Here is a 20,633-nt window from a genome sequence, read left to right as displayed (position 1 = left end):
ATTACAATTCCCATCATCCCTGACCACTGGTCCTGCTAGCTAGGAATCATGGAAGTTGTAGGCCAAAAACATCTGGAGGGCCGAGTTTGAGGAAGCCTGTCCAAGCATATCAGCAGGATGGCGCTTGGGGAAAGGGCCATGGCTCAGGGGGACCAGCACACCTGCTTTGCATGCAGCAGGTCTCAGATTCAATCTCTGGGAAAGATCCTGGTCTGAAATCTTGGAGAATTGCTATGAGTCGGCATAAGCAGGACTGAGCTTGACTAACCAGTGGCCTAGCGCAGTGCAAGGCATCTTTCTAAGGCAGCTTCATGTGGTCCTAGCGTGGCATACAACCAACAAGAAATTTAAGTTCAACGTTGCATCAAGAACCTATGAAAATGTATATATACTTACAGGAAGAGCATTCAAGAATGTTTGGGTTATCAACAAAGTTAATACAGCAGTTTAGACAGGATTATTTTAGGAAGCCTAAGCTAGAGACTCACAGCAGGGAACCACCAGTCAAGACAATGGGCTTCAGATGGAGACAACCAATGAGGAAGGTTATGGTGAGGATTAAGAGCTCTGAAGAAAATGTTGCTTTAGTCCAGGCATCAAATAGTCACAAAATAGGTTGCCTCAAAGCATGGGAAAGGAAGACTGTAGGGTAGAAGAATGGATTTTCATAATTTTTACATGGGATTTACTCCAAGCCACCATCAAAAGAAATATCATACCTACCCCCAGTGCTATTTTTCTAGAAAAATAGGTGCAGGAACTCACTATGAACAGCTCTCTTGTTCTCTTCAAATGGCAATGGCACCCACCTGAGAGGTGCCAGAACGGAGTTCTGGCGAGTTCTGGCTAAAAAAAGCCCTGCCTATCTCCATGGAATGACTCATAAAAATCACATATTCAGCACCTGTCAGTGCCATTATGGCACAAAACATGGACCCTTGGAACAAATCCATGTGCTATAGTGGCTGCAGTAAGTGCTGGATAGCTGGGGGAGGGGGGGTTACAATGTAATCCACAGAAACCAATGGCAGGTTCAATTTGATGGTGGTTTGGAGATGCCTAAAAAATATTGTAAGGATCCATGAGTTTTTTGCCATTACTGACCCCACCCTGCTGCCCTGAGGTCACCCTTTGCCCACACAGTTGCTTCCCTTTTATATATCTATCTTTTTGTTCCTCACAATCCCATCCACCACAGCTCACAGTTTCCTTTGTTCTAGAAAGCATTTAGAAGGGAAGGGAGGGTGTCCAATCAGAGGGGTAAAGGGCGTGTGCCAGAGGCGTGTGGCTACTCATGAGTAAAGACGCTTCACTCCGCCTTCCTTTTTATTGTGCATACTATTTACAGTGCAAAGAACTCAGCAAACATGACTGCCCAGTCCGTGTCAGAACCCCACAATGGCTTCTTCCGGGTTTTCCTCCAACATAAAAGCCTCGGCACCCCAAAGCGCCGCCCTCTAGCCCTACGGGTGATGGCTCGCCTCAATTCTGGGAGGGACCGGCCTTCCCTCCAGCTGTTCTGTGCTCTCTGGCTTTCCCAGCTCCTCCTCCCCTGCTCCTCTCTCATGGCGATGTTGTGGCTCTTTCATCTGCGACAGCCCTAACGCCTCCCTGCTCACTTCCTCATTCCTTTCTCCTTACTCGCTGTCACTGCTCGGTGAAGAGCTTGTGGGGGCTCCCTGTACGTGTGTCCCCTGACAATATGTTTTAAACTTTATGCCCACATTCATCACCCCAAGTACCAGCATCTCTCAGGATATTTCACCCCACATTGTGCTCCTCCAGTAAGTTTTCCTTCAGGGCACCTAGCTTGCCACTGCAGGAAACAGAACACCAGGCTAGGAAGATCTTTTGGCTGACCCAGCAAGGCAGTTCTTAGGGATCTGTCACAAATTCAGGAGCTATGGCCAAATTGGCCTGTCAATTCTTGTTCATGGACTTATCCCAGGATAAAAAGTCTGTGATAACGGTCTGGAGTTAATCATCTCTGAGACTTGATTATGAGGACGAGTCCAAAAGAGAAGTATCAAACTGATTGTTGTGTAGGCTTCCACATTTAGGAGCGTGAACCTCCCACAGGGACTTTCTTTCAAGTACCCTCCAGTTCACACGCCAGGAAAAACACGGAAAATGTACCAACAGCCTGGGCTGCCACAAAAGATCAGGATGTGATCTGTATTGATATGATCAAGGAGAGATGAGAGAAGGTGACTCATCTGCATAAATATCTGGGCCTGGCCTCTGTGTGAGAGACTGTTTGCTGTCAAGGGAGAAGGCAATGCTGAGGGGCCAGTCTGAATTTCAATCGCCACAGCCCTTTTTCCTGCAGCGGAAGCTGTGGTACTGGGGTACCGGTACCTTAAAAACCAGTCCTAAGCTGAAGTGATAAGTATGAGTTGACCGGTTGCTAGCATCTAGCATGTCTTGTTTATTGGGGGGGGGACTGTGATACCTGCTTTGTTGGGGATTGTGTATTATGGAATGAAATGTTCAATTCTGCAACACATATAAATTACACAAATTAAGCAAATTTGCTCAATCTCTTATTTTTAAACTGCAAAAAAATGGTTAAAAAAGAACAAAACGTTCTGTCTTTGCCAGTGAATGAGAGAGGAAAAAGGCAAAAAAAAATGTCTATTGGAGGACATGGAAGCTCTGCACCTGGCCACAGACTTGGCTGGCTTCTCTTATTTCCACAGGCATCACCTACACATTTTCAAGAATGTAATTGCAACCCTGGGGTCCAGAAACTTGTCTTTACAAATATTAAAGGTTAGATATTCAGGAAGTTGAATTCCACTGGATTCTGCATGTTCTCTGTGCTGCCCCAGAATCACAGCATACACACTGCATAGGCAAAGTCAGTGGGTACATAATACACATGGATGACTGAGTGTAGAGAGTAAAAGAGTAGGTATCATATACTGGCTAATGCTGAATGTGGTGTGATGACTCTGCATACCAAAGAGCGGGCACTTGTGGTCCTCCAGATGTTGCTGTTGGGCTTCTACTCCCAACACCCCCAGGCACCACAGGCAATGGTCAGGGGTGGTGGGAGTTTGTCCCATCTGGAAGCCCAGAGATTCCTGATCCCTGTAGTACACTATTCCTTATGCATTTATTCCACTTTCCTTTCACTTTCCCTCCAAAGAGTTCATAGCCGTTTACATAGTTCCCATGCCTAAAAGGGCCTGACCTACTTGGCTTCAAAACCATGGAACTGCGTCATGTGCCTTTCGACTAGACTCTAATTGAGAGCACTCCAGTTATTGTCAGCCACCAACAGAATGAATGGAGTTTAGTAGCTTTTCCTCACTTCAGGCTTCTGGGAAAGATCAAAGTTATTTATTGGGCCAACAGGCATGAACCAATCTGGGATATATCCTTTGTGGCAAAAAACCCCTGCAAGACCTAATACAGTATGCTTCAGAGAAAACAGTAACTGCAGCAAAATGATTAGGCAAATTATTTGCACAGGGTTGTGACTGCAAGCTCATTCAGTTGGAAGTCTTCTGACATGAGACAGTTTGACCTATCAAACAAAGCCATAAACAGTGCATTGATTTGATCATCATATTAAACCAGCGTTAAAAATATACTATGGTTTGTATCTAACAAAATCACTGCATGTGCAGAACGATTTCCACAACCTCGCCTTCAAATCAGAACCAGTGAAGGCCCTGTGTGAGTGTCTGGAGGTGGCGGCTAACAGATTGAGGTTGAATCCTGACAAAACCGAAGTACTGTTTTGGGGGGACAGGGGGTGGGCAGGTGTGGGAGACTCCCTGGTCCTGAATGGGATAACTGTGCCCCTGAGGACCAGGTATGCAGCCTGGGAGTCATTTTGGACTTGCAGCTGTCAAAGGAGGTGCAGGTCAATTCTGTATCCAGGGCATCTGTCTACCAGCTCCATCTGGTACGCAGGCTGAGACCCTACCTGCCCGCACACTGTCTCGTCAGAGTGGTGCATGCTCTGGTTATCTCTCGCTTGGACTACTGCAATGCGCTCTACGTGGGGCTACCTTTGAAGGTGACTCGGAAACTACAACTAATCCAGAATGCAGTAGCTAGACTCATGACCGGGAGTGGCCACCAGAATCATATAACACCAGTCCTGAAAGAGCTACACTGGTCAAACGACCTCCATGGGCCATTTCTGGCCCATGGGCCTTAGGTTGCTGACCCCTGCCCTAAACGGCCTCAGTCCAGTATACCTGAAGGAGTGTCTCCACCCCATCGTTCAGCCCAGACACTGAGGTCCAGCTTCGAGGGCCTTCGGCCTTTCCCTCACTGCAAGAAGTGAAGCTACAGGGAACCAGGTAGAGGGCCTTCTCGGTAGTGGCACCCTCCTTGTGAAACACTCTCCCTACAGATGTCAAGGAAATAAACAACTATCTGACTTTTAGAAGACATCTGAAGGCAGCCCTGTTTAGGGAAGTTTTCAATGTTTTATGTGTTCTTACTATTCTGCTGGGAGCCGCCCAGAGTGGCTGGGGAAACCCAGCTAGATGGGTGGGGTATAAATATAATTACAGTCGTACCTTGGTTTTCGAACAGCGTTTTGGCTCCTGAACGCCACAAACCTGGAAGTGATTGTTCCGGTTTGCAAACTATTTTTGGAAGCTGAATGTCTGACGGGGTTTCAGTGGCTTCCGGTTTGTGGTAGGAGCTTCCTGCAGCCAATGCAGCCATCTGAAGGCAGCCCTGTTTAGGGAGGCTTTTAATGTTTAATTGTTTTATTTCATTTTTCTGTTGTAAGCCGCCCAGATGGGCGGGGTATGAATAATAAATTATTATATTATTATATTATTATAATCAGCAGCTGCGCTTTGGTTTCCGAATGATTTGGAAGTTGAACAGACTTCTGGAACAGATTCTGATCAACTTCCAAGGTACAACTGTATATTATTATTATTATTATTATTATTATTATTATTATTATTATTATTATTATACCCACAAATGCTATTCTGCACATGCAGTCATTTAGTTTGAGAGCAGATATGGTGAATTGAGGTCAAGAGGCAATGCCTTGTTAATGCCAGTGAACCCAGTGTGATCCAAGGGCAAAGACTGCTCCAGTTTCCTTTCCCAAACAGTAAGAAAAATCACTGTTCCATACATAATTATCAAGTTTCTCTGGTATCATTCCCAACACTGAATGAGGGTCAGAACAGAGTCAATGCTTCTAAATGAATTAATGCAGCTTGCAATTTAGTAAGCCAGTTCTAAAATGGAAACTATCTCCTATCCACATTAATAGCCATACAGAAGACGACTGCACACACGGAGTTAAGAGGTTAGAATGATCTGGAAACACCTAAGCCAAGATATATTACCAGAAAGTTTCCATCCAGGCCAAGTGAAAAGGACCCAAGACACGCAAGGCAGACTTAACTTCACCAATTCTATTTTATCTCGTTTCTTAAAAGAGAGGAGGGGAGGGAACACGAGCCACACAGCATATTATTTTTAGGCACAAATACAAGCTTTGCAATCACACTTTGGAAGCACTGAAGGGCAAAACGGAAGGAAGCAAACTGGCTTTTTGTTCATCAAGAGGCTTATGCTTGCGGCAATCAAGACAGTTTGCAAGGCAGAAGGGCATGCTATGAGGCCCACGTACCAGCCGCCTCCTTCGTTCCGGAATCTGAATTATCCTGGTGCTGCTGTGCCATAGAGCTCATATGCTCCGCCCTCCCCCAAATCTTTGGGGTCATCAAACTGTTGGAATCAGAGGGAAAGGGTCAGTTGAGCTTAGGGAGGGAAAAGAAAGGAATGCAGCCAGACAGCTCTTTAAGCCTTCCCAAGCAAGCATCTCACAAAGAGATGCCATTCTTGCTCTACAGAAAACACACTTTAAGTCTACAGGTGTTGGTTAATTCCCTTCACATCCAAGGTCTGGGGAGATGAAAAATGATGCCAGAGGATGTTGCAGAGCGCACTACAGGAACTGCAGCTTCCACTCACAATGCTTTCATACATTTTTTAGAGCACTGCACTCTTGACACTTTTGCAGTGCCCAAAATAAGGCTACCCATGTTCCTATGAGCCATGGAAAGGAGTCCCTCAGTAAGCAATCCCAGTTTGTTAATAGGAGAGCACACCAGGGCATTCATGGCCCAACTGACCTGGTCACTCCATCTCATGTGCATTCCAACTGTGGAAACAGAAGCCAAGAACACCAAGAATCTTGGCGCAAATATCCATATTCATAGCCACAAATCCTCTTCTTAAAGAGAAAGTAAGTAAATTTTGATTGAGCCATACTTGGACATGTAAAGTTCATTCTATACCTTCCCCTATTAACTCAGACGAAGAAAAGAACCTAGAGGCAAGTTCGCAGGAGACTTCAGCAAAGAACAGGAAACACCACACTTCAAGGGATTACATGGAAGATGCCTCCCAATGGGACCAAAACAAGGCTAAATAGTGTTGGTGAACCCCTTGTCATGAGGAATATGAAAACAATGGTGCTGAAGAGCAAAATGCTGACTACCATCCTGAATTTTAGACTATATGTAGTCACCTGGGAAGTACTGCCTTAACAAAGGCATGGCACTCTGGCAAGCCTTACCTGTTGACCTTGAATCATTTTGGAAAGCTGTGCTGTGAGAACAGTTTCAGGTGGCTTGTGGACAGGCAGCATTATTCAGCTGTAGGAATCTTTTACTGCTGATGTTATATAACATATAACAGTATGTTATATAGAATGCGTCATCTGAATTGCCTTTCAGGAGTTTCAGGTTGGGTGTGCATATGCATGTTTTATGCTGTCACAGTTGATGTACTTTTCACATGCAAGCCAGCTTGGATGAATTTTTTTATTCAAAAAGACAGCATGTAAACATTCTAAAGTAAAAATTGAAAAGATATTGTCAGAGTTGTTATGACTACTCCTGAGTAACGACCTTCCACATGCTTGTCTTTCAAAAGTCTTTATTGGTGCACATTATTTACAGTGTAGCGAGCTGCTGGTTTCATGCCTCCTCATTCCGAATCAGAATCCGGCACTGCCCCCTTTCGCGACTTTGACCAACATAAAAGCCTCGGGACAGTGAATCTCCTCCCTTTCCTCCTCCTTCTCAATACCGGTGTCGGGGGGAAGGGTCTACGGTCTGCCCTATTCCTGTCCACCCTTCCCGCCTCTCTCTCTTCCTGCCTGTGGAGCAGGGGCTCTCCGGTGCTGCCAGAGCCCTGGCACTCCTTCTCCGTCTCCTGACTCACCCCTTCAGGCCCCTTGCTTTCATGACTGCTTGGAGACGGGCTGCTTCTGATGAGGGGGGGGTTCTCTGCAATCCCTCCCCCTTACAGATATCTAAGTGACAAAAAGGACAAATGCTAGAGAAATCAGTAGCAGCACAATCCTACAAGCATTTTCTTGAAAATAAGTCCCACTGTGTTTAGTGAAGCTTATACTCAATTAAGTGTGGGTAACAGTTTTGCTGTTCCGTCTACTGTCTAAAAATAATCTTTGCCAGAAGCTTTGTGTGCATGAGAGGGAGCCCAACTGGCCAATCAATCTTCAGCTAGTCACAGTCCTGTAAAAAATCCCCAATAGGGTGACAGGGTTTATATACCGGTAATCTCTACTGACTGATCACAAACACTCCCAACAAAGCTTCTATGGGGTTGAGAAAGCATACCACTCACTAATGAAAAGGACGAGTATGGGATACTGGTAGCAGGTCCAAAACACAGAACAAAAACAGCAAGAATGGAGGATGGAAAGAGGCTTCCACAAGACAGCAGTTCAGCTATTAGTCCCAACACATCTCTGCTGTTCATGCCTCCCAGTCCCACAAGGGAGACTAAAAGGTAAATGTTAAGAGAAAAGGTGATCAACCATGGAATTGGACGCAAAAATGATTGGGGGAAATTGGGGAAGGCAACCTTCAGGTACCACTTCAATACAGAGACCTAATGACAGCAAAAAACTATGCAGGTCCCGGAGGAAGAAGTGTATTTGCTCAGTAACAATGGCAGGATAGTCAATGTTGAGTTGTTGTTTAGTCGTTTAGTCGTGTCCGACTCTTCATGACCCCATGGACCAGAGCATGCCAATGTTGAGTAACTGATGACATTTCAGCATCTCTGTCTCTTCGATGATTCCCCAAACTACCATCTCAAGGGATGATGGGTTTTACTTGTTTGGTAAGAGATTAAAACTAAGAAGTGCTGGTATCAACCAGGGATAGCCTATGTCAGGCACCCCCAAACTCGGCCCTCCAGCTGTTTTGGGACTACAATTCCCATCATCCCTGACCACTGGTCCTGTTAGCTAGGGATGGTGGGAGTTGTAGTCCCAAAATATCTGGAGGGCCAAGTTTGGGGGTGCCTGGCCTATGTGGTGCCCTCCAGATATTGTGAACTACAATTAACCCCAGTTAGCATCACCAACAGTCAGGGACCATGGGAACTGTAGACCACAGCATCTGGAGGGCACCAGACTAGCTATCACTTTATAGAGCCACAGAATCATAGAGTTGGAAGGGACTCAGGGGGTCCAATGCCCTGCAAGAATCAAATGAAAAAGCAAGCAAGTGGGTATTTTGAGAACAAAATTTTTGAGGATGGGTATTTTGAGAATGAAAAGTGACATTTTGAGAAGTAATCTGTCTACGTCATTGTTCATTCATTTTTGCTCGCTGGTGAAAATCCTTTAATGCAAAATTCCAAGATTATGATCTCAAATGGAGGGAAATATTTTTTTCATGTCAGGTTCACCCAGAGAGTTCCTTGACAGCCAGTCCGCAGATACATGACTGAAAGAGTAATATTATGCATGTTCACTGAGAAGTAGGCCCCAGTGTGTTCAGTGGGGCTTACTGCTTGGTTAAGTGTGTTTAGGACTACAACCTGGGTATTCATTTATTTATATCTGTATACTGCCTTTCACCTGAAGATCACAGGCTGGTTCACAACATAGAAATACAAAATGAAGACACAAAACACATAACCAAACAAAAACAAAACAAAACAAAGGTACCTGCTTGATATCAATAAAGTCCCACAGCAGCTACCTGACTCCTTTCCAAAACTCCACCTGCTAGTCCCAGGTAGAAGGAAACTATCACCGAGCATCAGATGAATACAGGAAAGTTTCAGGTCCGGTTACCAGAAGCCTGCTACATGCAACTACACTCTTCCAACTGAAGAAATGTTCTCTTTTTCTACTGCAAGGCTAAAGTGGTCAGAACACTTGTCTCTCCTCCACATTTTGAAGCAGCGCATGAGCTATTCACAGGCACGTAAGAAGGGTGAGATTGCTGCAGCCTTGCAGTAAATAAGGAAAATCTCCCTGAAACTATGGCAAATAGGGTACATGTGCGATGTATGGTTGAGATTCTTTCTTAGCCACCCTAGAATCAGATGGGCTGTCCTCATCCACCAGATTTGGAAGCAAGGGACAAGACAGAAAGGGAGAAAGAGATGAATGTGTTGGTTCACCCCTTCAGTGTCAACACAATGATTGCTTCAGCCTAGCCATCAAGAGCAGTGTCCCCAGAGAACATGGAGACATCAGTTTAATATCAAGATTTGACCAATGTACTTATTGATGCTGTTTATTTGCCTTCGGAATGCTTCATTTTCAAACAAATACTACATACACTTCCCTAACACACATTCAAAACAGTTCACAACAGCCAAGGAAGTGCTTACATTAACGTAAAGCCAATATAAACTGCAACAAAGCAGAAATTATCGCCAGCCAGTGTATTCACACACTGAACAATTCTTAGCACCAGGTATGGGGGAAGAATAACTGAAAAGAGAAGAGGGGCAGCTACTATAAGCTATTATATCTTGAAGAATGGTGATGGTGAAGTGATAAAAAGAAAGAGAGGTAACAAGTGGTGGTGGGAAGGAATGTGTTGGATACCAAGGGTGCCAAATATAAATATCTCTGGATCAGGATAATGCTATGTGAGGGGATTCCGGCCAGTGAAAGCATGTGCCATGATAAAGTTTTATGGTCTTTAAGGAGTTTGGGGGTTGTTGTTTTGCTACAAAAAGATTAAGCATGTAAATAATAATACTTTGTATACTGTCCTTCATCCAAAGATCCCATGGCGGTTCACAATAGAAAAATGCAAAATTATTGCAGTTCAGGACAGTTTTGTGAATGGATCCTAAACAAGAACTTACCTTCCTTCCTTCTCCCACCTACCAGGCGTAGATCCCGCCCCGCCCCAACTCACCCCACATACATGGGACAAGGGTAGAATGGGAAGAGATTCCGAAGGTCATCTAGCGTCTAGCCCAACCCCTTGCAATGCAGGAATCTTTCAGCCAACGTGGGGCTCGAACTCACGACCCTGAGATTATGAGTCCCACGCTCTACCCATTGAACACTCCATCCCAATTTGGGGTTTGACCGGGAGGCGTTACCTGATGGTTGATCCCCCAGCCCAGCACGCCCAGCAGAGGGTCGGCTGACCGCAGCACCTTCACACGCTGCGGCACGAAGTGCTTCTTCTTGGTCTTCGTGCGGGTCCCCGGCCCCACCGAGGCTGCCATCCCCGGGCGCCGCCGCTATCAGCCCTCGCCCGCTCAGCTGCCCTGCCCGCCGCTCTCTCAGCCTTGCCACCGGCAACGGAAGCAGCGATCAGCTGATGCCGCCGTCACGTGACACGGAGGGAGGGAAGGAAGTCGGCCGGGGCATAGAGGAAAAGCGCGGAGTGACGCACCGGGGGGGGGGAAATGACCTGCACTTCCGGTAACAGATGAATCATAGATAGAATCATAGAGTTAAAAGGGAAGTCGATGCAAGAATCTCAACTAGAGGGCAGATGGCCATCCAAGCTCTGCTTAAAAACCTCCAAGGGAGGAGAGTCCACAATCTCCCGAGGATTCTATTCTGCTGTCGAACAGCTCGTGGCGAGAGAAAGTTTTTCCTGATATTTAGTCGGAATTTCCTTTCTTGTAACTTGAAGCCATCGGTTCGAATCCTGCCCTTCGCAACAGGAGAAAACAAGCATGCTCCATCTTCCACGTGGCAGCTATTTAGACATTTGAAGATGGCCAGGTGGCGCTGTGGTTAAACCACTGAGCCTAGGGCTTGCTGATCAGAAGGTCGGCGGTTCGAATCCCTGTGACGGGGTGAGCTCCCATTGCTTGGTCCCAGCTCCTGCCAACCTAGCAGTTCGAAAGCACGTCAAAATGCAAGTAGATAAATAGGAACCGCTACAGCGGGAAGGTAAACGGTGTTTCCATGTGCTGCTCTGGTTTGCCAGAAGCGGCTTTGTCATGCTGGCCACATGACCTGGAAGCTATACGCCGGCTCCCTCGGCCAATAATGCGAGATGAGCGCGCAACCCCAGAGTCGGTCACAACTGGACCTAATGGTCAGGGGTCCCTTTACCTTTACCTTTATCATATAGATCCTCGTGGGCCCAAGGGGCCGCGCCTCGCTTCTCATACAAGGCCGAACCGGCGCCAGCCCGCCCAGCCTGGGCACCCTTTCCTGAGGGGGAGCCCGGTGTGGAGCCCGGGTCCGCCGAGGGAGATGGCTGCGCGCTCCGTTAGCGCTGGGCGGGAGCCTACTGCCGAGTCCACGCATGACAGTCCTGCCCTCCCTGTCTCAGATTAGCTGGTTTGATGTAGGTTTTGGATGGCTGGTATTGTTACGTTTTCCTCACAACGACCCTGTGAGGTAGGCCAGGGGGCAGGTCCCTCCACTCTCTATTTTCTAAGCCAGCATTGCTTCCAGGAAGGTGCTGTTGGGGAAGGAAAGGAACTAACAAGATTTACCGGTAAGACAACTTCCAGAGTGATAGAACGAAAAGTCCCCCCTCCCCTGCCAAAATGTATTGGGTTAGCCCTGTTCCAAAGCCTTACGGTAATTGCGATTGAGAAGGCAAAGTATTGCAACCATGGCTAGTAGCCATTGTTTGCCTTCTCCTTCGTTGTCTGATCCTCCTTTAAAGCCATCCAAGTTGTTAATATACTGCGGTGTCCAGAATGGACTAGGACCCAGGTGTCCAGGGTTCAAGTCCCCTCTTGGCTATCAAGCTCCCTGGATGACCTTGGACCAGGTTTTGGGCTATCAGCCTAGCCTACCTCACAGGGTTATTGTGAGGATAATTTGGAGAGAGGAAATGCATCTTGCACACCACTTTGAGTTCCTCGGTGAAGATGTGGAGTTTTCATGTAATCCTATATAATAAAGTCCCCGTGTCTCTGTGTCCTGTCCCTGTGTCCGCACTAATGCGCATGTGCCCCACGGACACAGGGACTGGACGAAGAGGCGGGACGTACACGCGCGCGCTCTCCCCCCCTCAACCCTCTGCCTCCCGTTCCCCTGCGGCGGCGGCCCAAGATGGCCGATGCCGCCATCTTGGTCCGCCGCCTCCTCCTCCTGACAACCCTATCTGGCCCGTGGGAGGAGCGGCAGGGCCGCGGCCTTCCCTCCCTCTCTGCGCTCGGCCGCGGGACATGACGGGAGAGCGCTTTGTTTAATTGCGTTCCCGGCACGCCCTGCGGCCGAGCGCAGAAAGGGAGGGAAGGCCGCGGCCCCGTCGCACCTCTAGTGCCCGTTTTCTTAATGGGCTGAATGAGACTAGTAATACAATAAAGCACCAAGAATGCCTCTAGGTTTTAAAAAGATGTTTTAAAAAGATGCCTAGAGGTGGCAAATGTGGGTGAGCACCCAGGCAGAGAGAGAAGGTGGCTCCATAATACAATGAAGCCCCCCACCCCGCCATTTTTTTTAAAAAAAAGAAGATTCAACCCACTGGAACCTATAATATGCAGTGGACCACTAGCCAGCCAACATCTGAGCAAACAAGCGAGTTTTAAGGAGGTGCCAGAAACTGGACCACAGCCATGGCCTGCCTTATTTTCTTGATTATCCAGAGCAGGCATAGGCAAACTCTGCCTCCAGATGTTTTGGGATTACAACTCCCATCATCCCTGACCACTGGTCCTGTTGGCTAGGGATGATGGGAGTTGTAGTCCCAAAACATCTGGAGGGCTGAGTTTGCCTATGCATGATCCAGAGGGATGCAAAGCTGGGATAATTTGGGGGGAACTCTTTAAGGGGAGCCTAGATCCAGCTTCCTGAGCCTTCTGCTTGGGGGTAAATGCAGGGGTGGGCCAGATGCTTGGCAGCTGCCTGAAGTTGCCCAGTGGTGACATGGACCTGGCAGAGAGAGCATTCCTGGAGCCCGGAGCCCATTGGCTCCAGTCATTGTCCAGGCTCTGACCTCACAACCAGCTGCGGAATCCTGCAGAATGTTTTGTTTCCTAGGAGCCCAGGTGAGGTGGTTAAAAGGATTCCTGGGTCATCTGAAAACCAGTTGGATCAGTCAGCAGCCCATAAAGCAGCTATTCTTTTGTTGTTTTGAAAGCTGTTTGACTGACTTTCTGGGCCTTTTTGGTTCTGAAGATCTTTTGCATACGTGCCACTGGTGGCGTAGAAGGTAAAGTCACGGAAAAGAGGGGAGGCATCCTGAGGATTCGTGCCCCCACCACATGCCTAGTTTTTAAAGATGCTCCTTGGTTATTTGACCTTTCTAACCCCTTTAACCCATATGCTGTGTGTTACATGAGCCAGCAATTTTCCCAAGACCCTGCTGGGATTTGGCCTCTACCTAACGTTCTTCCCCTTCTGCCCTCTTTGCACAGAGCTGTTTATAACAGAGATGTCAGGGGGACTCCCTACAGGGAGCCTACCCCCATCATCCTGGCCAGCACTTCGCCCAGCGACAGCGCTAGCAGCGGGTCAGGCGGGGGGGGGGGGGATGAGGAATGGAGCGGAATGGAGGGAGGGCTCAGTGAGGCCAGCCATCTAGTGGAGGAAGGAGGGCTCAGCGATGTATCAGAGCCCCTGCACTGCCCTAGCCAACAGGTGGAAGAAGGAGCGCAGCCGCTTCCGGCGCCTGAATTGAGGCGCACGCCCAAACGCAGGATTGGGTGCGGCGTTTCGGGGTCCCCAAGCTATTATGCTGGCCCCGAAGCAGAAGGGCGCCATTGCCGGATTCTGCTAGGAGGTCATGTTTTCTGCTATCCCTGCACTGTAAATACGGTAGTATGCACAAAAGAACCTTAAAAGACAGATCGGGCTGGAGTGTCTTTACTCAGAGTAGCCACAACAATCCCCTGACAAGAGGCCTGCCACCTGCGCTCGCTGCATATTCATATTGCTCCCCGCAAGGCCCTTTCCACCTGGCCTAGGGGGTGAGGCCCACTCACCCAGCCCTATAAAAGAGGCTCCTCATGAGGCCAAAGGAACATTGTCTGGCTATTGATTTGTTTATTTATTTATTTATTTAATATGCTGTAAACCACTTTGAGATTTTCATTAAAAATATAAAGCGGTATAGAAATTTTAACATAAATTCTGGTGGTCCTATTTTACCAGTGGATGTACAGTGGTACCTCTGGTTAAGAACTTAATTTGTTCTGGAGGTCCATTGTTAACCTGAAACTGTTCTTAACCTGAGGTACCACTTTAGCTGATGGGGCCTCCTGCTGCCGCCGCACCGCCGCCCTATTTCTGTTCTCATCCTGAAGCAAATTTCTTAACCCGAGATACTATTTCTGGGTTAGCGGGGTCTGTAACCTGAAGCGTCTGTAACCTGAAGTACCACTGTATCAGGATAAACTATCACAGGAGGAGCTGGCTTTCATTTCCCCCAACCTATGAGAACTCCTCAAGATCCATAGTAAGACCCAGTCTGTGGCTGCCCAGGCCTCCGCTTCTTCCTGGGTGGGTCTGGAGCAGAGGGAGAAGGGTCAAATATAAAAGCACAGCATCCAAAGAGCTCTGCAGCAGGATCAGGCCCAAGGGGCCCAGCCAGACCTGCAGCCTGTTTTCAGGCAAGCAGCAGGGCAGGAACGCAAGCACAATGCCAACCCCAAACCCCCCCCCCCCCCCGGAATGGGGATTGTTCAGAGGCACCCACTGCCTTGGGCAGGGGAGAATGGAGGTGGCAGCCAGTTGCTGCCTCTAAGCCTAACCTACCTCACAGGGTTGTTGTGAGGATTAAATGAGGGAATCCATGAACACCCTCTTAAGCTCCTTGGAGGGTAAGGTGGGGTGTAAATGACAAAAATAAATGAGACACCTGGTCTCTCCACCACTGAGAAAGTGGTATTAAAAAAAGAGCAGGCCGTCCCTGTCCCTGCTGGGCTTATTCTTTATTCCCCCACTCCCATTGCCTTGCTCAACCTCCCCTCCCGTGTCTCTTCCCTCCCCTCCTAGCTTCTCTGTTTGGGAAAATGAAGGATCTGCAGGAGAAAGATCTCATTGAGGAGATCAGGGACCCGCTGCTTTCCCTGGTAAGGATCCCAGAGCAGGGCGGAGAGGCTGGCAACAACTGGGAGGGGGCTGCTTGTGGGTCTCCAGTGAACTTGGGCCTTTGATTTCCTGGTACTCACCAGGCGTGTTTCCTCTCCCCTGCCCCCCTCCTTCCTTCCTTCCTTCCCCGCAGTTTGGTGTGACTGCAAGTGAGGAGCTCCAGCAGGCCATTACCAAATGCAGCTTGCAGCAGGACAGGGCCCTGGAGTTCCTTCAAACGAAGCAGCAGAGGGATGCACAGTTCCAGTGTGTCCAGGTAAGCTGTGTGAGAAGAGGAGGCTGAGCTCATGGAAGGGGCCTTCTCAGCTGCTGACTTGGCACTGTCCCTGGGGGGCTCTTTTCCCATGGGGGGGGGGAGGTCTGTCCTCTTCTCCCTGCTGCTCACTCCCTGGGCAAATGCAAGAGTGCAGGAGAACCAGCCAGGTGGTGTAGGTTAGGTGGCACACTCTAGTTTCACGCCACTGCAATCTTCAGGTGGTGCGAGATTCCAGGGGATCCAGGGGCTTTCTCTAGGCTTGCTTTCCTGGAATGAGGGGCAGCCTCTGGTTCTGACAGCAGCTGCGCACCTGCCCTGAATGAGAAACCCCAAAGCAAGCAGGAGCTGAACATCAAGACTCACTTGCTTTGTTGCTTGTGATCCCGGAGGTGGCTGACTCTCTGGTGTACAGAAACATGTTGTTTGTCTGCTTCCTTCTCTGCCTCTCCCAGGAAATCAAGAGCTGCCCGCAATACCACCACCACCACTAGCTGACCGATTTCCTGGATTGTGAACTGCAGCATCTGGCCAGTTACCCTCTGCTGCTGAATAAGTTCATCCAGCACACCAAAGGTATATCTCTCTTTCTCCATATCTTTGTGTAGTGGGGAGGGTGTCTCAGGAGAGCTGCATCTCTCTATGATTCCATGTTGATATGCTTTCTAACTTTGGGAGATTGTGATCTACATTGAGCCTGCCTTACTAGGAAAAGCCAGCACCCAAGAGGGTGATGGGGTGTGTTTATTGTAGGGCAGGCGTTGGCAACATCTTCCAGCCATGGGCCAGAGCATTCCCGCGGATTTCTGGCATCTACGCAGGCGCCATTTCCAGCGCTGCTTGGTGAGTAGCCACGCTGTGCTGTGATGGTTTGCCGATGGTGACCGGGCAGCTCGTGGGCCGGATAAACGGTCTCCGTGGGCCAGATCTGGTTGCTGATGCCTGCTGTAGGGCATTCGTGTTGTTCAGCAGCCCACTTTCCTATCAGCAAACAAGGATCCGTTTGCCTTGTGCATCTGGGCTGCTGCTGCTCATCTGCCTTCCAGACCTGTTTGCTTTTAAATGCAGCCTTGTTCCTAGTTTGTGCTAGGAGTTGCTTTAAATAAAACCAACTTTGCAGGCAACCTCTGTGCCCCCCCCCTCTCTCGCTCTCTTACCTCCTCCCTCTGCACCTTCCTCGCCCAGAGTCAACCTATGAGCACCAGTATCTCTGCCTGTCCCGTGATGAGGTCAAGGAGATCCTGGAAGGCGTCCAGGAGGAGCTGCGGCAGGCAGAGAACCACCAGCCGCTGCAAGCCTACCAATAGCGCCTGGTTGCCCAATCTCTGCGCAAGAGCAGCCACTCCACTGGCCAGCCCTGGCCTTGTCCTGCTCTTCCCCTCTGTGAGTTGCTGCCATTTTTCTGTTCCTGCTGTGCAGAACCTTGACCTCACAGAGCACCAGCTAATTCAGAAAGGGCATCTGCAGCTGTGCATCAGCAAAAAGAAGACTCTGTGTAAGTGGAAGAAAAAACCTCTCCTGCAAAGACACACCCACGTGGCTACTTTTGGAATCATAATTCTTTTTTTGCAAATATGGGACATTCTATAAGATGTCCATTATCAACAATGTAAATGCCTTTAGCCATTTTATTTTATTTCCTTACATTTATATCCCACCTTTCTCCCACCATGGGATCATGGGAGTTGTAGGCCAAAACATCTGGAGGGCCGCAGTTTGGGGATGCCTGATGTATAGCATTGTGTGGAGCACTTGGTCGGCAATGTAATATAATTCTATGTTGGGAATTCCCCATCCTCCTCCTGAGGAGGGGAGGCAGCACCATCTTTTTTATTCTTTGAATATCTCAAAACTTGTTTATGCCCATCATGTATAACAAAGAATTCTGTGAAGCTCATATGACAACCTAAGTCTGACTAGCCAAAGATGCCATTTTACCTTTCACAGACTGCAGCCAGACTACCTACTGAGTTGATATTTTTTGTCTCACACACCTTAGATACCTTTTTGTTCCTCTTGCAGTTTTTCCTGTCCAGCTATACTCCTTTAACTTATGTACAAGAAGAGATAGAATGCAAAATTGTTATTTTTTAACATATTTGTTCATTTATTTTTTAAATAAACTTCTTAATATTCTGACATGCAACATTTGGTGTGATCTGAGCAGACAGGAATAAAGTTACAGGGTATTAGCAGCAGCAAGGCAGCCAAAACAAGGCTATTGCCATTAAGCATTTTGACAGCAAACAGACATGTAAGTCCCCCATAAGAGCTGCCATCTCCCCACTGCTCCCACAACCCTGTCTGCTCTGCGTGACTCAAAAGTGGTGACATTAACTGAAGATGTGCAGGGGACTCACTGTTCCCCTTAGGGACATAAATAGAAATAACAGACTAAAGGCCACTGAGACACAAAAAAGGAGCAACCAAAAACGTGTTGATAGCAGCCTCATTTTTGTCCCACTTTGAAGAATCATTAGACCCCTAACCTGCCTACTTGGATGTGCAGTGTTTCTGGTTGGTTGGGACATGTTACAGAACTGACAACCACATCCAGTCTGTCTGCTCTGGAAACTGTATTCTTCCCCCGCTCCCCCCCAAAAAACTACTTTGTCTCCCCATTTATAGAATGGGATGGAGCCCCTGTGTTCCTCATGCCCAGTTGCAGGCTTAAGCAGGGGCTGCCCATCTCCTCTTCCACTGTACACCATTATGTGCTCCCTCCTTTGTTCCCAATGGTAAAACATCAGCTGATCACCCTTCCTCATTAACAAGGGATCGGCTCATTCACAAAAAATGGGCAGTATTTGTATTGTACCTACTGAAGGAGATGGCCAGCAGAGCTTTGAAAGCCAGGAGTAAGCAGCTCCCTTGAAAGTTGAGGCTCAAGCACCATAGTGGGCTCGAAAAAAGCTGAAGATACTTGCCCAAGTTTTATCCCCTTTGGGGAACATCCAGTAGGACTAACAACTGGGTGTTAAACATCCAGGCCTTTTGCAGAGTCAGCTAACACGACAAATGGTGATTTCAGCCCACCTAGCTAGTAACCTGGAGAGTATCAATTCTCCTAGGGCATGGCAAGGCCTAGTTGACACCAGGGTCTGGCATTGCCAGGCTAGGATCAATAAGTTTTGAGGGGAATGCCTTATTATCCCTCTCTCTTAGGCAGAAACTTGTTCCTACAGCAGGGTGCTTCTATGTCTGGGTTCTTCGGTGGCAGCCAGTCCCTTAAGGCAACTGAGGCAGGAAAGAAGAAGGGGCACCAGGCTCCTGGACTAAGGAGCAGGGGGCCCAATGAAAGAAGCAAATATAACATTGTCTAGTTAAGTGAGTAGAACTGAGAAACAGTGGGAGTGAAGCAGCAGCTGGATAAATATACAGAACATGGAGAGAGCAGGACACACAAAGAGGGCCCATTTGCAGCAGAGGTCATGGAAAGCCAGGCTGCAGCATGCAGAGTTGAGGCTTCCGTCCCATTTAGAAACTAAAAGAGAAGAGAAAAAGAAGGGAGAGGGAAAAGTAAGTAGGGATGGCCTCAAGACACCAGGCTCCTGCACTCCAGCTGCACATATAGGAAAAGAGGAAGGTGCCTTGCACCAAGTTACTGGTTCCATTTATTTATTTATTTATTTATTTATTTATTTATTTATTTATTATTGCTACTACTACTACTCCCACCATATTGGTAACACATCACTCCAAATCTCCTAATGACAGCTCAGCAGCTTCACATAGATGTTAAAGTGTATGGGGAACAAGATGGAACTTTACTGGACACCAAAGGACAGCTCCCATGGCACTGAAAGGTGCCCCCCCCAACTACTAACTAACTAGAAATGCCCCTGGAAGCAAGAGTAGAACCACTGAAGTACAGCGTCTGCAACACCACCTCCCTGAACCACTCCAGAAGGATACCATGGTCACCAGTATCAAAAGCCGCTAAGAGATCACAGAGAATGAGTAGGGCTGTACTCCCCACATCTCTCTCCTGACAAATGTCATCAAGCAGGGTGACCAAGGCAGTTTCAGTGCCATAACCAGCCCTGAAGCCATACTGGGATGCACACTCAATTTATTCCAAGCAAGCCTGAAGCTGTACTGCCACCATCCTTTCTAGCACCTTGCTCAAAATGAGGTATTAACTACTGGGTGATTTAACACATGGGTTCAGGGAAGTCTTCATAAGGAAGGAACTCACCACTACCTTCTTCAAGATGGAGTATTGACTACTCTGACTCGCAGTGGCTCTCCAGGGTCTCAGGCAGAGAGCTTTTAAAAAAGAAAATAAAGGAGAGGGCAAATATATCTCCCTCCCCAGTCTTTCAGGGAGTAACTAGGGCTGGAAATGCCACCAAATAAGGCTGGGAATGTCCTTTGTCTATAACCCTGGAGAGCACCAGCCAGTTAGCATGGACAATACTGCGCTAGATGGACCATTGGTCTGCCTTGGTAAAAGCAACTTCCTATATCCCTATATTCCTATGTACACATTCTCTGTAATGTTACCTTTGAGGCCACATTTAAAGAGAAAATTTGAACGCTTGCATTGTCGCTGATAGTCCTGCTGTGGCTTCCTGGGTGGGTGGGAGGGATGTCAGATGGTGGGCCAGCTGTGTAATGTTAATAGTGGGATCTGTACCATCTCTAGGAGTCCCTTTTAAAGGATGCTTTAGGTATATGATGTCCTACTTGTGCCAGGCTTCTTTTTAATGAAGCAGTCTCCTAGTTCTTAGGGACTATGTTGGGGGTTTGGGCTCTCAAGTTGTACCCAATGAGAGAGCACTGGCGGAGGAAGAGGAGTGGGTGGAGCGCACCGACCCCGGCAGCGTGATCCTGGTGGGGTGCCATCGCGGCTGCCCCCCACCCGTGCTGGGAGCCACACCCCCACAGGCAGCGCACCATGCCCCAGGACGCATGCCAGCCCCCCCGCCTGCTCTGCACCCCCCCAATGCCAGAGCATGAAGCTCTGCCACTGTGAGAGAGTGCCTGTGTTCCTCTCTATGGTCCTGTGCAGCTTGGATCCCTGAAAGTGTTCCCTGAATGTGCAATAATATATAAGGATATATGGTATATCTT

At 48.1% G+C, this 20,633-nt stretch overlaps 3 protein-coding genes and 1 long non-coding RNA gene across 11 annotated transcripts in view; 1 reads left to right on the top strand and 3 right to left on the bottom strand.

Annotated features, from left to right (window-relative positions):
* The window catches only part of PIP4K2C (phosphatidylinositol-5-phosphate 4-kinase type 2 gamma), a 48,625-nt gene extending 38,045 nt beyond the window's left edge, over positions 1 to 10,580 (bottom strand). For 2 of the 4 annotated variants that reach the window (XM_035102519.3, XM_088662841.1), the window contains exon 1: positions 10,393 to 10,580. In XM_035102519.3, coding sequence (XP_034958410.1) covers positions 10,393 to 10,521 — 129 coding nt within the window. In that variant the 5' untranslated portion in view covers positions 10,522 to 10,580. Of the gene's footprint in view, positions 1 to 488; positions 643 to 5,339; positions 5,425 to 10,392 lie in introns of those variants that run through there. The other 2 variants (XM_088662843.1, XM_088662842.1) reach the window with 2 other exon arrangements.
* On the bottom strand, positions 611 to 6,697 carry LOC148686692 (uncharacterized). The gene is made up of 3 exons (XR_015948351.1): positions 6,578 to 6,697; positions 5,627 to 5,724; positions 611 to 642 (listed from the first exon to the last, which is right to left on the bottom strand). It is a non-coding gene; the product is annotated as an uncharacterized LOC148686692 (long non-coding RNA).
* A 179-nt stretch (positions 10,581 to 10,759) lies between the features above and the next one.
* On the top strand, positions 10,760 to 17,703 carry LOC148686691 (rho guanine nucleotide exchange factor 11-like). Of its 4 annotated transcripts, XM_088662848.1 has the most exons (6): positions 10,760 to 11,756; positions 15,209 to 15,285; positions 15,438 to 15,560; positions 16,013 to 16,133; positions 16,311 to 16,400; positions 16,743 to 16,848. In XM_088662848.1, exons 1-4 carry the CDS (start codon positions 11,615 to 11,617, stop codon positions 16,049 to 16,051), a joined length of 381 nt encoding a protein of 126 aa, XP_088518974.1. In that variant the 5' UTR covers positions 10,760 to 11,614; the 3' UTR covers positions 16,052 to 16,133; positions 16,311 to 16,400; positions 16,743 to 16,848. The 4 variants fall into 4 exon arrangements, 3 of the variants coding, with proteins under 3 accessions (XP_088518974.1, XP_088518975.1, XP_088518973.1); XM_088662849.1 differs by lacking the exons at positions 16,311 to 16,400; positions 16,743 to 16,848 and adding an exon at positions 16,977 to 17,703; XM_088662847.1 differs by lacking the exon at positions 16,311 to 16,400 and having other exon boundaries at positions 16,743 to 17,703.
* KIF5A (kinesin family member 5A) overlaps positions 17,638 to 20,633 on the bottom strand; it is a 61,070-nt gene continuing 58,074 nt past the window's right edge. For both annotated transcript variants that reach the window (XM_035102492.3, XM_088662810.1), the window contains exon 29: positions 17,638 to 19,041. The gene's annotated coding sequence lies outside the window, so the exon portion shown is untranslated. The remainder of the gene's footprint in view (positions 19,042 to 20,633) is intronic.

Source organism: Zootoca vivipara, chromosome 2 (genome assembly GCF_965207765.1).
Source record: "Zootoca vivipara chromosome 2, rZooViv2.hap1.1, whole genome shotgun sequence".
NCBI classification, from domain to species: domain Eukaryota; kingdom Metazoa; phylum Chordata; class Lepidosauria; order Squamata; family Lacertidae; genus Zootoca; species Zootoca vivipara.
Note: the sequence above shows the minus strand (reverse complement) of the source record. Positions and strands in the feature narration are given on the sequence as shown.

What these genes read in the sequence shown, in the direction of transcription:
- LOC148686691 (XM_088662849.1), top strand. Translation starts at nt 11,615, where the DNA reads ATGGCTGGTATTGTTACGTTTTCCTCACAACGACCCTGTGAGGTAGGC. An exon ending in GGAACTAACAAGATTTACCG is followed by an intron (nt 11,757 to 15,208) that starts GTAAGACAACTT and finishes CTCCCCTCCTAG; the next exon opens with CTTCTCTGTTTGGGAAAATG. An exon ending in CACAGTTCCAGTGTGTCCAG is followed by an intron (nt 15,561 to 16,012) that starts GTAAGCTGTGTG and finishes TGCCTCTCCCAG; the next exon opens with GAAATCAAGAGCTGCCCGCA.